Below are 16,020 nucleotides of genomic sequence, written 5' to 3'. Positions count from 1 at the left end.
CATTAGTGAATGTGGATAATAACCATGACATACATAGCTTAATCTTTGAGACAAGCATATGACTACTGGCGAGATAAACCAGGTAGCACTCAATGAACAAATGCAACAAATGGAAGTTTCCCAATCAGCTGGCAAACAATCCTGCTGCCACGTACTCTGCTAGATTGTGCCTGGAGGGAGACTGAGTTAGTGGTATGTAGGAACACTATCCAACACAAACTGGAGCATGGGCACTCCTTGTATGTGCAAGTTATGTACACAAGTCTGTCATACTGGCTGCATGCCACTGCTCTTTGTTTCCTGAATCAACAACTCTAAATTAAAAGACAATCATACAAAGACTACAGTTTTAACTGCAGATACAAAAAAATCTCTCATAGAAAATGACAAAATCAAAATATATGAAAAAATACAACAAAAAAAATTTGTAAAAATAATAATATGCCAACCCTTCTCCAAACAACACCAAAATTTCTTTCAATAAAAAACACTTTGATATCCATTTCATCAACATTCGAGTCATCAATACAAACATCAGTGATATACACCACTGCTACAGACACAAAACTTGATCTCCTCCTAATAATCCTCCGAGTGGAGGATTATAATCTGTCATGACTAGCCCACCTCAACTGTCCCAACTACATCTTGCATGACTCATTCTGCAAAAAAAGGGAGGGATGTGTTATTGTAAAATCTGATATCCCTTACCAAAGGCTGTCCAACCTATAGTCCCTGCTTTTACATCTGCTCTGGCTCAAGATTTCCTTATCTCACTTTATAGCTTTCATTTTCTGTCTCCCTAATTCTGGCAACCATGCCATCCTTTCTGGCTACTTATCACTAAAAACTGATTTCTTAGAAACTAATTACCCAACTGGTGAGATTATCTTCCTAGGGGACTTTAACATCGACAACAAAAACTGGCTTGTCCAGTTTTTGTTGTCGATGTTAAAATTTGTTGTAGGTTAACAAATAGTTAACCTACCAACCAGAATACCAATCCTCATCATTCCTCCAACATTCTAGACCTTTCTTAACTAGCTCTCTCTGAATACACTGTGGATGCTCCCCATGGCAACTCTGACCATAATCTTATTCACATCTCCTTCTCTACAGTTTGTTCTCCTCACAGTCAATCTAAGCCTCATATACTATTGCACTGCAATTGTGTCAACTGGGATGACCACCAGAATTTTTATGCTTTTTATCTCCACGGTCAGATTACTGTTACTGTTTTTGCTCACCTAATCCAAATATCTGCACTGAACTAATAAATAATCCTCACTGGAATGGGAGCCTTTATTTTCCACTCTACTGGAAACCACTCACCCACATCCAAGCCCTGATCTCAAAAAAGCACCTCTGCAGTCCATTATAAAAATGCAGCATATGTTCTAGCTTCTCATTCCACTTACACAACAGCCTGAAGTGTAAAAAAATGTTATCAGATTCGAAGGTAGACTTCGTAAAATGAAATACAATAAACTTCTTCATGGTCCTCGAGCCTTCTGGTCCCTTGATAAGAATGTTGGGTAAAACATTCTTATCAAGGGGCCTTGATAAGAATGCTTCTGCCCTTCTCACATCCGAATAGTATCATGGTAACTGCATCCAATGAATCAATCAAATCCTATTCACAGTTTGCTGATAACAGTACTCTTCATTCATCTTCCTCATTTGAGAAACACTGTAGTATTCAAATGACAGAAGTCTCAAGATCTTCCATAACCAATGAGTTAAATACTGATCTCCTCTACATCCTTAAATGAGGTGAAGACAACTTAGTTAATGTCAATATGATAAAATCTCTAGCCACTTACTTTTTGATAATATTCCAATTTCCTTTCAAGATCAGCTTTCTCTTCTTGGGCTGACTATCACATTCAATTTATGCTGGCACAAACATATTACATACGTAGCCTCCTCATCCTCTAAAAACTTGGTGATCTTTTCTGTTCAAAACATTACATCTCTTATGCTCAATAAACACTTTATAAGTCTCAGATCTGTCCAACCTTGGCATAACATTCCCCCATTTAGGGTATTGTACCCAAACCCTTCCTAAGAATTCTCCATGATATACAGAAGAGGGTAATGTGCTTAATATGCGACCCTTCAGTCAGTTTTCCCACTTCATTACCATGCCTCTTCTATAGGCACTTTCATGGGCATTGGTTCCTCTGAACTGACCATTACCATTCCTCAACTTTCTTCTACAACTCCAAACATTGTGAATAAACTTCTCATCATTCTCCTTCATTCCAGCCATCTCTATTCTTTGGAAAAATCTCTCACATACTGTTTTTCCCACCAAGTGTAGCCTCCAACTCTTTAAGTTATAGGTCCTGTAGCCTACGGAGGCTATAGGTCCTGTAGCCTCCGTAGCTCAGTCGGTCTAGAAGAAGCCCTATGGTCAGAAAGACCTGGGTTCGATTCCCATCAGTGATGGGAAAGACACCCGATAAAGGTTCTTTCGACTAAAGGTGAGTTAGCTGGTCTCATACAAAGGTAGAGGGTTTTTTCACCAAGAAACTCAGGAAAACCGGCCCGTGAACATACACAGATTTAGAGTCATAAATACATACTTAATTCCTCACTAGGAGGGCTCAACCAGTAATAAGGGACAGTTGAGGAATGGGGGGAGGGGGGAACCCCATACAAATGAATTTAAAAAATAGGTCCTGTGATCATTCATGTGTGGTATCATAAAAAAACTACCAGGCTGATGAATGTTCAATTAACTCTAGGAAACTGACTGTTTTAAGTAACCAGAGAGAGGTGATTTCAACTAAATTTTTACTGCCACTGGTATTGCAATCACTACTCTTGTGTGACAAAATCAGACCCACCAATTTCTGGTGTCATGCCATCCATACTATCATTCTCTCATTCTCTCTCTCTCCATCATAATCTCTCTAGCTCACCTTAGTACAATTGTCTGAGCTTACACGTAGCCATCCTGTTATACCTGATGACTACCTATAATGAACAACTATTTCTCCAAGTAATTTAACATCAATTCTTACTTCAATTCATCCATCCTGTAATCCTTTCTAGAGTTAAAAATATTTCATAAATCCATATACTGTACCCACATTTTTTCTGTGTGCAATGAGTCATTAGCAATCATAGTTCTCCATCTCAAATCACACATTCTATTTTGGCAACAGGCTCACATTCTTGACTCTCACCCACACCCATTCAGCATCTTTTTCATATCATCTCTCATACCATATTAATTTCCTTTATTCATTTGTTTCAATTAATACAATCAATATTCTTCTTCCAAATTGTTTTAGCTGCTTGGCTATTGCCTTGGTCACATCGTGACTCTCCATTCTCTGAAAACATTTCATTATTTGTTCATCTAACACCCTCCTAATCAGAGAATCACTGTTCATCTCTATATCCTTTTTCATCCTTTTCTGTTCTTTTTCAGCTTTGATTTTTCCCTTCCTCATGTTTGGTCTCTCTTTTGGTTTTCTTAAAACTTGTTAAGCAGTTTTCCTGTCTCTCCACCTCCCATTACATATTATGAAGTACTTGTTATAGCCATGAGATTTTTTATTATACTGCACTCTTTTGTTTTTTTCTTCCACAACTTCAATATTAGCCAGTTTTTCTTTCACACTTCTGTCCATCTCTTTTACACTCTTAACACATATATTAAGGCCCATAAGTCATGAAGGGATTTAAAATGTGAATAACTTTTTTGATTATTAATTTTTTTCATTTTATTTTTTTCTGGCATTCTAAGGAACATTTGAGAAATTAATCATGGAAAGGATCACAACCCAACAACAAATCAAAATCGTGCAAAATCTTGAAAATGCCATTTTAATGTCAGAAATTTCACAAAGAGCTGCAATTAAATGGCCATCACATTCTCCAGATCTGACAGCTCCCAACTTTTTCCTATGGGGTTAGTTGAAGGAAAAGGTGTATGTAAACAAGCCCCAGCTAATCCAACAGCTGAAGGAGACATTAATGAAGAAATTAGGGCATTGTAGCCACTGCAGGAAAAAGGGCCTAACTTTGCGAAGCCAAAAATAGAAGGTATTTACATGATGTGGTTTTTCATAACTACTAAAAAAATCTCCAGGGTCTGTATTTCATTATATCAAAAAAAGAATAAAAGTTATTACATGTTTAAATCCCTTCATGACTTATAGGTCACCCTAGTTTATATGTGTTATCTATTTTTATAATTAAATATAAAAATATATATTAAAACAATAATCAAACTAAATAAAAACCCTAATATTAAAAAAAAATCACCTTAACAAATGATGATGTTTTGCTAAACATCTTTCAGATGGACAAAAGATATTATACATGAATTCTTGACACCTGTACATGTATAATACAAAATAATCGCAAACCATTTTGAAGCATACCTAGCTACCAGGGTTCTTGACTACTTGATCGTCACTGGAGAAATGTAAAGATCAATGCAAGAATCTCAAACATGGTTATTTTATTTCTAAATCACTTAAGGAATTGAATGATGTAGATTCGAATATAAATTAAATTATACTTTAATAAATATTTCCGATATTTAGGCAACGTCACATTGCCATCTTCAAAAGGAACTTACAAGGCACGTGCACGCAGGCACTACAACACAGTAACTGAGAATAAAGCTATTGTTCTCCTAGAAGTCCTGATGGTGCCCTCTAACGGGCTAAGTAGGTGTTCTTGGCCGTTGGGCTGAAGGTCTGCTGATGTATGCCTCCCAAATTTGGGGCAGTCGTATACAACCAAATTTGTTGAGGTTTGGAGAGTTTCTTAGGGCTGAGGCTGATTCCACAAATAGTCTTTTGAATTTCTATTTGCTATGGTGTATTACTGTAGCTTTCTTCCACCGTATTCTGTGGCATGTATCCAGAGCATGGTCTGCAAGACCAGAATGGCTGTACTTGTGAAACCAGATGTAGTCCTTGTGTTCAGAAATTCTGATATTCGCTGTCCTGCCTGTTTGGCCAAAAGTAAGACAGTGTACAACTGCAAGGAACCTGGTATACACCAGGTAGGTCTAGGGGAAGTGGTTGGTCTTTGGTGGAGCGGATAAGGGATGCCAATTTTCTGTAAGGCCTGTAACAGGAGGTGAGGTCATGTTTTTTTAAAACTTTGGTAATTTTTTCTGAGGTGCCTCGGATGTAGGGAATGGTGATGGATTTAGAGTGATCTTTATTGTGGAGGGGATGGGGAGGGCTGTGGTTTGTGGGATTTAATATTTTTTAGATTTTTTTTTTGGGGGGGGGGGCGTAGCCATTGGCTGAGAAAGTGTTGAGGATGTGATTTAGTTCAGTGTTTAGGGCCATGTCGTTCAGAACAAATTAGTTTAGCCCTGTTGTATAGTGTTTTCACCACTCCATATTGTTGTGAGGGAGGGGGGGAATTGTTGGTGAATGTATCTGCCTGTATGGGTGGGTTTTCTATAAACTGAGAAAATCAAGGTTCCATCAGGCTGGCGGGTGACTAGTGTGTCTAGGAAAGGGAGGCTGTTGTTTTCCTCTTTTTCCAGGGTGAACTTGATTCTGGAGTGTTGGTTGTTTAAGTGTGTTAAGAAGGAGAGTAGTGTTTCAGAGCCATGTGGCCAAATAGCGAAGAAAGAACACATCATCAACGTAGCGAAGCCACATGGCTGGTTTTTGTGGGGCAGAGGCTAACACTTTTTCTTCAAAGTCTCCATAAAGAAATTGGCCAAGGGTGGGGAGAGTGGTGAACCCATGGCTGTCCCCTCTATTTGTTTGTAGAATTTTCCCTGCCAAACGAAATAGCCTGAGTTCATTGTGAACTGAAATAGGGCCGAGATATTGGGAGAAAATTTAGCTTGGATTAGCTCTAAAGTTTCCTTGAGTGGGACATTTGTGAATAAGGAGGAGACGTCAAAGCTGACCATTATGTCAGTAAGTCGGAGTGTAAGGTTTTCTATGCTGGCTTTAAAGTGGGCTGATTTTTTATGTGTGATGGTGTGTTGCCAGTATAGTGTGTGAGCTCTTTGGCCAAATGTTCAGCTAATTTGTATGTGGGGGAATCAATGCCATCCACTATGGGACATAATGGCACATTTTCTTTATGTATTTTTAGGAGTCCGTAAATACGGGGGGGGGGGGGTATAGAATTAAACGGCTTTAATCTGTTGGTAACTTTTACAGACCAAGAAGTGACTTTCTTAAGGAGCCTGTGAAGTTTTCTAATTTGTCAGTTGGTGGGATTGTATTCGATAGGGGGGGTAAGTAGCCCGATCTAATAGAAAAACATTAAGCTTACCTTTGTAGTCCTTTTGGTTAAGTACTACAGTTGCATTTCCCTTATCCGTTTTGGTGATAACTAATTCTTTATTATTCCTCATTTCCTGTAGAGCTTTAATTCCTTGTTCGATATGTTGGTTTTTGGTGGTCTTGCTTTGGAGAGGACATAAGCTACATCCAGTCATACACTGTTGGCGATTTGATGTGGAAGGGGGCGGATTCCGCATTTGATCTGGATCATAATATCCTCACTAGGTATTTTTCTGGGAGCAATGGCGAAGTTGTGGCCATGTGAAAGTGCGTTGGGTGCTTCAGGGTGACTGAAGAAAGGTTGATTACGGTGTTGGTAGCAAGTTTTGGATTGACAATAGAATTCTTTTTTAATTTTTTGAATTTTTTCATCTGTCGGCCTCGTATTTTTTCAAATTCTTTGTCTGCAGGGGTACACGAGACGCCATGTAAAATGGATCACAGTTCGTGATTTAAAGTGCACGAAAGCTCATCTTCGAAGGCACGAATAGCTTTGTTAATTTCCGCTACGAGAAACCGCATGGCGGTGATTTGTTCACAAAGCAACGCGTAGCTGGCGCGGTTATATATACAGAGAGCTTTTTGTGAAACAAAACAGTGCTTGAATTTTACACAGTTCGGGATTACCTTATTATCCTGGCAGCATTTCAGGAAAGTTAGATGATTTAATTGTCTAGACAGCTTCAACTTCATTTTACTGTATTGGCGGGCCTTCTGTGCGATCGTATCTCCGTGGATGATGTTGATTCTCACAGACAGGCTTATACGTTGGTTATTAAGGAACTTATAAAAAGGCTATTTTGTAAGGCCTTTTTGTAAGTTCCTTTTGAAAATGGCAAATTGCCGAAATATCGGAAATATTTATTAAAGTATAATTTAAGTTATATTCGGATCTACGTTGTTCAATTCCTTAAGTGATTTAGAAATGCATAACCAATGTATAAGCCTATCTACAAGAATGGTTATTTTAAGGTTTTATATCTTACCAAAATATATATAAACAAGGCTAATATTGTGCCCTGATAGTGAAAAAAGCAAAATCAAAATAACTACTCTCCAAAGGACTAGCAATATTATCCAAAAAAAAACATTGCGTATATGGCATTATACATTAAAACCTTAGTACAATTTTAAAACTACTGCATTTGTCAGTGTCATCAGATAGCTGTATTTCATTATCATCATCCAATACAAATGCACATAAAGAGTCTTTTGGATTTGCTGAAGCACTTAACAGAATTCTCTTTAGTATTATTTTAGTCATGGAGTCTGACATTTCACAGTAGGAGGCCAAACATTTATGCCCTGTCTCAAAAACACTCAACGTTTTTGCCACCCAATCTAGCAATGCAAAAATTCTTCATTTCCTTACTCACATGACCACTGTGCAGTTCCCAAGGATGATTTCTCGTTTTGCCACCACTCACTTGTCCATGAAATATTTCTCCTATATTTATCTGACAGATTCCTCTCACTAATTGGCATATCTCATTCACATCACCCCCTTCTCCTCCTATCCATATAAGCTCTACAGATAACATTCTCTAAATATCTTCTATTATTCAACATTCCGGCATCCTGAGAAAGTCTTAGGCACCTGTCTCTACACTCTTAATGCTCCCTTATCATTCAATTATAAAGAGGTGCTAGTAATTTATTATAATACAAATGTTAAAAAAAAAAACCTTTACAGTTATTCAAGTTTGAATGAAATACTATTTAACTTCTCCTAAATTGTCTTTTCCTGAGAAGGGATATGTTAGTGATATTAAATTTAAAAATTTTTTACAACTGGACATTACTCCTCAGGACCATCCCCAATATCATTAATATACATGTGAAACTAACCACTTGACCAACCAGGCCGGCCTCATTCTGAAGGAAAGTAATATTAAACCTGTTATCAAAATTGGCTATGTAAAATCTCAGCTCTTTACATAATGGAGATGATGTTTATACTATTAGATAAATCTGGTACAAGTCTGATTACTTAATTAAAACTGATATAATAGAATTGGCATGAAAATAGAAAAACAGTAACAGCATCCTGAATGAAAAACATATGGAATAAGTGAAATATTTCTGATATTTTAGGCACAATGTTTAGTGAAGATGGCAAATTAAATATGGATATAGACTAAAAAATAAGCAAAACTAGTATGTTGAGAAGGAAATAAGGCCTTCCTGTCAACAAAGTCATGGCATCTATGCAGTATAGAGGATCATATCCTCATTATTCATTTCAGAATATGGATCCAAATCAGTACCCAGAATACTGATTATTTCCTGTAATTTACTGATCTGTCCTACATGCACATTTGTACAACGGAACTAGAATGACTTCCAATAATTTGGAGCTCTGTTTCTTTTTGAGAACAGTTTGTAACAGGTAAAGAGTACAGCTAATTTGGTTGCATTTCTTTAGTAGTAGTAGCACCACCACCACCACTATATACTGATATTTCATCTAATTCTACTAACTGGCATCAAGATCTTGTAAGAGCACGAACACCTCCATCATTTCATCTAGTTATTCAACGGCATCTGAAGTACTATTGTTTCTGATGGGGATGTGACCATCAGCAATTCAATTACATGTCATTTCACTACCATCTATATTTACTACAATTAGTTTTCCATGATCACTTTTCAATTTCTCACAACACAACAAAAGAACTTTCTCAAATTTCTTTTGATCTTTTTAGTTAATTTCTTTTTTTAAGGTCTTTCTCCAAGCCTCCATTTTATACTGCTCCTGGAAATTGTTCATTGCCTTTCCTGTGATATTCTCTCAATAGCATTTTCAGTATAAGTAGCCTAGCTTCATTTACTCATTCCTTTAACTCCCATGTAATTTATCCTCCTAACTGAGGGAATGTTTTATGGTATAACCTTTCTGAACACTTCTTGAGTGCCTCCCATACACTGCTGACACCTTACTCATGCCAAGGCATATCATACAGAAACTTTCTTAGTTAATCAAAATTACTTGCTTTTAATTTCACACTTATCACATTTTAACCACATCTTCCACATGCATAACTGTGTGATCACTCTCACCAACTAGAGACCTTATCATGACTTCATTTATTCGACACATTTGCACAAGCCACCAGTACATCGTAAAATAACACTTATGGAAGTTTCTTATCATGAAAGGCATTTTCATAATCAATATTATTATTACTATTACTACTACTACTTAATACCTCCAGGGAGTTCAAAGACTCATTGAGGGAGGGGCACCTATTCTACAACTCTCCATCGCCACCAACTGCAACTACCTTCATCATCTACACCAGGGGTGGCCAACCTTTTATAGTTCATGCATCAATTTTTTCATTTTTTAGTTAAGATTTGCCATACAAACTTATACCACTTTTCAGCCGTTTAAAATAATGTAATATAGATATATTTAACAGTTATGCATAAAATGATTTTTTATATATATGGTAATAGAGACACTTTTAGCAGTTTTAAATAAAAAAAAATTTCATATAAAGACAAAATAAACATTAATTATTTTATCGAGACATTGGAATTGCTTTGCTTTTAGTAAGCTTGTAATGTTTGGAGTTAAATCAGTTACAGAAAGTATCAAACAGTTTTTCAAATTGGAATCAGTCAGTCGCGACAGTAGTTTGTTCTTAATCATTTTCATTGATGAAAATGCTTGTTCGCATCTGTATGTAGTTCCAAAACGACAGATATAACTCTGAGCAAATTTTCTCAGTTCTGGAAAATGTTCACAGGGCAACGATTGCCAGAAATTAATTATATCAGAAGCATCTGGGAGTGATGGAAGTTCATTAAATTTCATTTTCAATAAAGAATTGGTTTTGAGATCAATAAGTTCCATTTGTATGTTACTAGGCATCGTCAAGATTTTTTGTTTAGTTTGTGAAAAGGGATTTATAAATGCAAGTATGCAGTCTTCTTCTTCGGCAAAATCGCAAAACCACTGTTAAAGAACTCTTGCAATAATCTGAGTGTTTCAGTATATTCTGTAAAGTTGCCATTATCTTCAACAGGTTCACTATGTTCTTTTAAATATGAAAATTGACTTAAATCCCCGTTTTCTAACTGGGAGATGAACAGTTTTAATTTCATTTTGAATGCACTGATGTTATTTACTAAGCTAGGAAACAATTTGTTCTTGCCCTGCAGTTTCAAATTTCGATCAATGAGGTGGCTGATAATATCAATTAAAAATGCTAAATTAAATAGCCATTTCTCATCACACAACAGGGCTTTTTCCTCATGCAGCTCATACTTCTCTTCCAGAAAATTACGAACACTTTCTTTCAGCTTCCAAAATCTACTGAGAATTTGTCCTTTAGAAAGCCAGTGCACCTCACAATGAAAGATGAGTTCACCATATTCCATATCTAGCAGTTCACAATATTCTCTGACTTCTCTTCTGTTTAACCCTCTTGCTCTAATTTTATTCACACACTTGACAACTGGTATCATTACATGCTTCAAATTTAGAATTTTTCCACACAGAGATTCTCATGTATAATACAGTGATATTTTAGTAGAGAACGACCTAAAAACCTTTCAAGTAAAGTTACAGTCCCAGAAACTCTACCTACCATTGACGGTGCTCCATCAGTGCCAACACTGATAAGCTTACTAGAATCTAGTTGTTGATTTTCTAGACATGACTTTACTTTTTCAAATATGTCTGACCTTCTGGTTTTTCCATGAAGTGACCCAAGACTGATAAGTTCTTCAAAGATATTAAAATTACCATCAATTCCTCTTATAAAAATGCTTAATTGGGCTACATCACATATGTCAGCAGTTTCGTCCAAGGCTAAAGAAAAGAAAGAACAAGCATGAACATGGTCTTTCAATTGCTCAGTAACATCATGGGAAAGTTCTTCAATGCATCTTGTAATTGTTTGCTTGAGAGAGTGCTTTCACAAACAATGCACAACGGTTTTCCTGAAGGACCTGCAATAAATAAGAACTCATTTTCCCACAGTTCATTAAATTGGCATGTGCTATCATCTTCTGCTTTTCCTCTGCTTATTTTCTTTTGCAAAGTAATGGGTAACTGACTGTAAAAAATTTTTTTTCAAAAAGTAAAGCTTATTATTAAATTATTTTATCGTTTTAAACATTATGAACATTCAAAAACAGTTCTACAAGTTTAAGATAAGATTCCTGTTTTCATGGAGGCCTAATACAGTTATATAATTTTAAAAGTCATATGTATATTTTTTTTTTCATAGAGTTTTTGTCTCTTGTAATATATTATGTCCAATGAAATACGAGATCGCTTTCTGCCATAAAACAGTCAATCAGCTGGCAATCACACACACACACAATCCAAATATCCTAACTGAGGCTGATAATCAGTTAAATTTTAGGAATAAACCTACTATACATAAATAAAAAGGAAAGATACTGTATAAAAAAAAACATAAAAGCACACACATACAAATATACCGAATAATTGCAGGTTTCAGTAATCTAGGGGAGCAGGCAAAAATTTGACATACGCATTCAAAATGAAAAAAATTATTTTTAAATTTACAGAACTATATTAAGCCTTCATGAAAACAGAAATCTTATCTTAAACTTAAAGAACTGTTAATAAAAACATATAAGTTCGAAAACACAGAATTGTTCACTCACATCGAATCAGAAGTTCATTGAACGTTATGACACAAGAGTCAGCTGTAAACTGATTGAGTAACTGGTGACGCATGCCAGCATTTGCCGGTGCCTGTTGCTTCAAGATCAAACAAGTATAATAAGTGCACACTCTAGAATTCAGTGGTAGGTTAATTGTGTGTTTTTATATATATATATAAATAAATCGTATACTAAATATTTCTCTGGGGGTTCAGTAAGCCACTTCTAATCATGCAATGCACCACTTTTGGCGCATGAGCCATAGGTTGGCCACCCCTGATCTACACCAACACCTTCTAACACCAACCACCACCACTAGTATTTTAACAGACAATCACAAAAATCCATGCCCACGGCGGAATTCGAACCCAGAGCCTTTTGGTTGGAGAGCAAATGTGCTAACCACTTGGCCAACCAGGCCGGCCTCATTCTGAAGGAAAGTAATATTAAACCTGTTATCAAAATTGGCTATGTTAATCTCAGCTCTTTACATAATGGAGATGATGTTTATACTATTAAATAAATCTGGTACAAGTCTGATTACTTAATTAAAACTGATATAATAGATTTGGCATGAAAATAGAAAAACAGTAACAGCATCCTGAATGAAAAACATATGGAATAAGTGAAATATTTCTGATATTTTAGGCACAATGTTTAGTGAAGATGGCAAATTAAATATGGATATAAACTAAAAAATAAGCAAAACTAGTATGTTGCAAAATCAACTTAATACATTTATAAGAAATAAGAGAGAAATAAGTCGAAACAAGCTATACAAGATAGTGTTCAAATCAATTATAACTTAGGGATCTGAGAGTTAGAAATAACAGTTTATCATAAAACTAAAGATCTCAGATATGAGAGTTCTGAGAAAAATTCAAGAAATGAACAGATGGCACAAATGGCAGAATATTAAAATAAGATATTAGGAAGGAATTGACATAGCATTCAGAAATGAGCAAGTAGAGCTAATTTAAGGTAATATGGTCACTTCAAATCCTATTCCCAGCTTCAGTGATGACAGTACCCTTCATTTCTCCTCCTCATTCGATAAATCCTACAGCATCCTAATGTTAGATCCCTCAAGATCTTCCATAACCAATGAATTAGAACACTGATTAGTAAATGTCAATGCCTGCTCAAGCCTGCCTTATTACCTTCAAGAAAAATACCTCATCCCCTCTCATTTTTGATAATGTTCCAAGTTTCCTTTCAAGATGGGCTGACTGTCACATCCAGTTTATCCCAGCACAAACATATTACTTGCATAGTTCCTTAGCCTCTAAAAAGCTTGGTTCTTTTCCTCTCAACTCCTAACACTTTATAAGTCACAGATCCATCCAACTTATGGATCTGAGACTTATAAAGTGTTAGGAGTTAAGAATTTTTGATGATATTAAGAAGATGGACAGTCCACTTAATAGATAACTCTTCCCTCACAGACTCACTTCAGTCACTTTATCATAGTTGCTCTGTTTCGGCACTGTGCCTGTTCTATAGGTACTTTCATGGGCACTGATCCTCTCAATTGACTGCTACCATTCCTGCACTTTCTTCTAACTATAAAAGAACTAGAACAGTCACTGGCCAACATGGTCAAGCTTCAAACACACCAAAGTAACTTCTCATCAGCTCCCTTCACTCCATCCACCGCTATTCTTTGGAACAATCTCCCCCATACTGTTTTCCCCCCACTGAGTACAACCTCCCACTCTTTAAGAAACATATCAATAGGTTACATTTTTCTCCTTAATCACTTGTCCACACATGGCACTGTAGTGCTAGGGATCTTGTAACATTTCACGTGCGAGGTCAAAATAAAAACAGAATGGGGAGGAAAGCTATCAAGATTTTATATTGTCAGATAAGAGACTGATTTGGAGAAAGGCTATCATGTCAACTTATCATGTAGCACTATCATAGTATCTCATACACATCCCTTGAGGGTACATATCAGAAATCTGATGTTGATTATGATTCCTTGACATACAATTCCATTTATAAACCAAAAAAAAAAAAAAAAACAGATGGGGAGGAGAGAAAGAGATATTCTACAAGCAAATTTATAACACATGAAATACTGTACATAAAGTTGTGGGAAACCTCAGTGCAGGAATTACCACTTAAATAAAACTCAGAAATGTGAAATTTTTATTTCCAATCATATCAATTTAAATGAATTTTTAAGAGTAATTTTATTAAATATGTTAAAAAGAAATGGAAATGCAGTATTATTTCTGATTTGCTTTCTTTGACTTAGGCAAAAAAAAACTCACCTCTTCTTCAGCCTTGGACTTGATTTTTTCAGCTTCCTCTTTGGACTTCTTTAATTCTTCTTCAAGTTCAATTACTCTATGCTTTAGTCGTTCTTTCACTGCTTGAAGAGATTTTATTTCTTCCTGGAGTATATCCATTTCACTAAAATAATTATGTTAAAATATTTTTTTATTCATTTGCACAATAATTCTAGCTTCACTATATGCAACTGCTGAATATAAACTTTTTTTTTTTAAACTGTAATATTTTTTTTCCTGTTTTTATTCTTGTTAAGTGAATGATTTCTAGTTACATAAATCAAAAAAGAAAAAAAAAGTTTTTGCAGTTGATAAGAACAATTAAAAATTTACTGAATGTTCAAAAGCACTGTTTTACATCCCTTGTATTTGGTTGCTTCTTTTGAGGGGACGAAGGTGAATTCTGAATATATCAAAATACAATAAACTAAATACAGAATAACCTGAAGCTCACAGAACAAATGAAATTCCGCTTTTAAAAAACGTTTTGTTTTTAGAAGTAATAATCCTAGCAACCTCTGTTTCAATTTCTGTTTTATTGCAGAACTGTCTATTTTGCATGTGATTGTCTAGCACCAAAAAAGGTGTAATCGCTGGGAGAAATGTCAGGAGAATATGGAGGATGAGAGAGTATCTCTCATCCTAAAGCACAAATCTTCTCATGCTTAAGTTTTGCATTGTCCTGTAAGAATAGCACTTTCTTTCGATTAACTAGTCCTGACTGTTTCTGAAGTAATGCAGCCTGCACACACACTTGAGTAGATCTCAGCCGTAATTGTTTGGCCTGCAACGAGAAACTCGTAGTGGACAATACCAACTCCAGTCCACCACACACAAAGCATAATCATCTGAGAATTTTTTATTTATTTATTCATATGGAGTTTCCTCCCTTTTCTCCCCTGTCCCTATTGGGGCGAGTTGAGCCCTCCTCATGGGGGGTTAAGTATTTATGGCTGCAGATCAGTGTGTGTGTGTGTTCATGGGGCCGGTTTGCCTGCATGAGGGATGAAAAACCCTGCTGTCCACGCCCAAGACCGGCTAACTTGGCTATGGCTGAGGAAGATCCTTAAGCTCCTCACGTCGGCGACAGGAATTGAATTTTGTGTGTGCCTTATGACACACAAAAAAATAAAAAAAAAAACTGTGCTCTGCAAACTACTACAAAATAAACAGTCATTGCAGCGAACTCTACTGAAAACTACACATACTTTTCTGGTTACCCGATAATCACTAGTACTGATGACCACATCAGAATTACCTTTATCAGTTCTAATTATGTGTAATTTATGCTTATTAATGGAGAGTATGCAACTGGCTGTTGGACAGATTTCTTTGTAGCGATGATGCTTGCATAATGATGTTAGCAATATCAAGCTTTATGTTATTGGCAATAGTAGGAGGCAAGTGGCAGATGTCACATTTTATATGCAGCATTAACCTGGCAACAAGACATTACTAACTTATTTATCCAATCATATCCCTCCTTCCTCCTCATTCATGAGGTTCTGCAAATGGCATTCCAAAGACCAGATACCACCTAACCAATCTTCTGTGGGTCTTTTCTAATATATTCTCATCTCCATGAAAACCAAGTGACCAAATCTGTACAAAATAATCCATATAAGGCATGATCAAGGCCTACTACAATGCAACCACTTGCATTGTAGTAGGCCTTGATCATTTATGCAGGTCAAGGTCCTTATTTCCATAATGTCAGAATATGACTCCTAACTTTCAGATCTCTGTCCACCACCACAACCAGATCATTAATCTCCTTTACTTCCTTC

At 36.1% G+C, this 16,020-nt stretch overlaps 1 protein-coding gene across 1 annotated transcript in view; it reads right to left on the bottom strand.

The window, feature by feature from the left end:
* LOC150106702 (C-Jun-amino-terminal kinase-interacting protein 4-like) overlaps nt 1-16,020 on the bottom strand; it is a 713,212-nt gene that overhangs the window by 392,995 nt on the left and 304,197 nt on the right. The window contains 1 exon segment of the mRNA XM_090393457.1: nt 14,216-14,357. Within this exon segment, the coding sequence (XP_090249583.1) occupies nt 14,216-14,357 (142 nt within the window).

The sequence above is a fragment of the Typopeltis vanoorti genome, chromosome 5 (genome assembly GCF_054136105.1).
Source record: "Typopeltis vanoorti isolate ZY-2024b chromosome 5, IOZ_Tvanoo_1.0, whole genome shotgun sequence".
NCBI lineage: Eukaryota > Metazoa > Arthropoda > Arachnida > Uropygi > Thelyphonidae > Typopeltis > Typopeltis vanoorti.
Note: the sequence above shows the minus strand (reverse complement) of the source record. Positions and strands in the feature narration are given on the sequence as shown.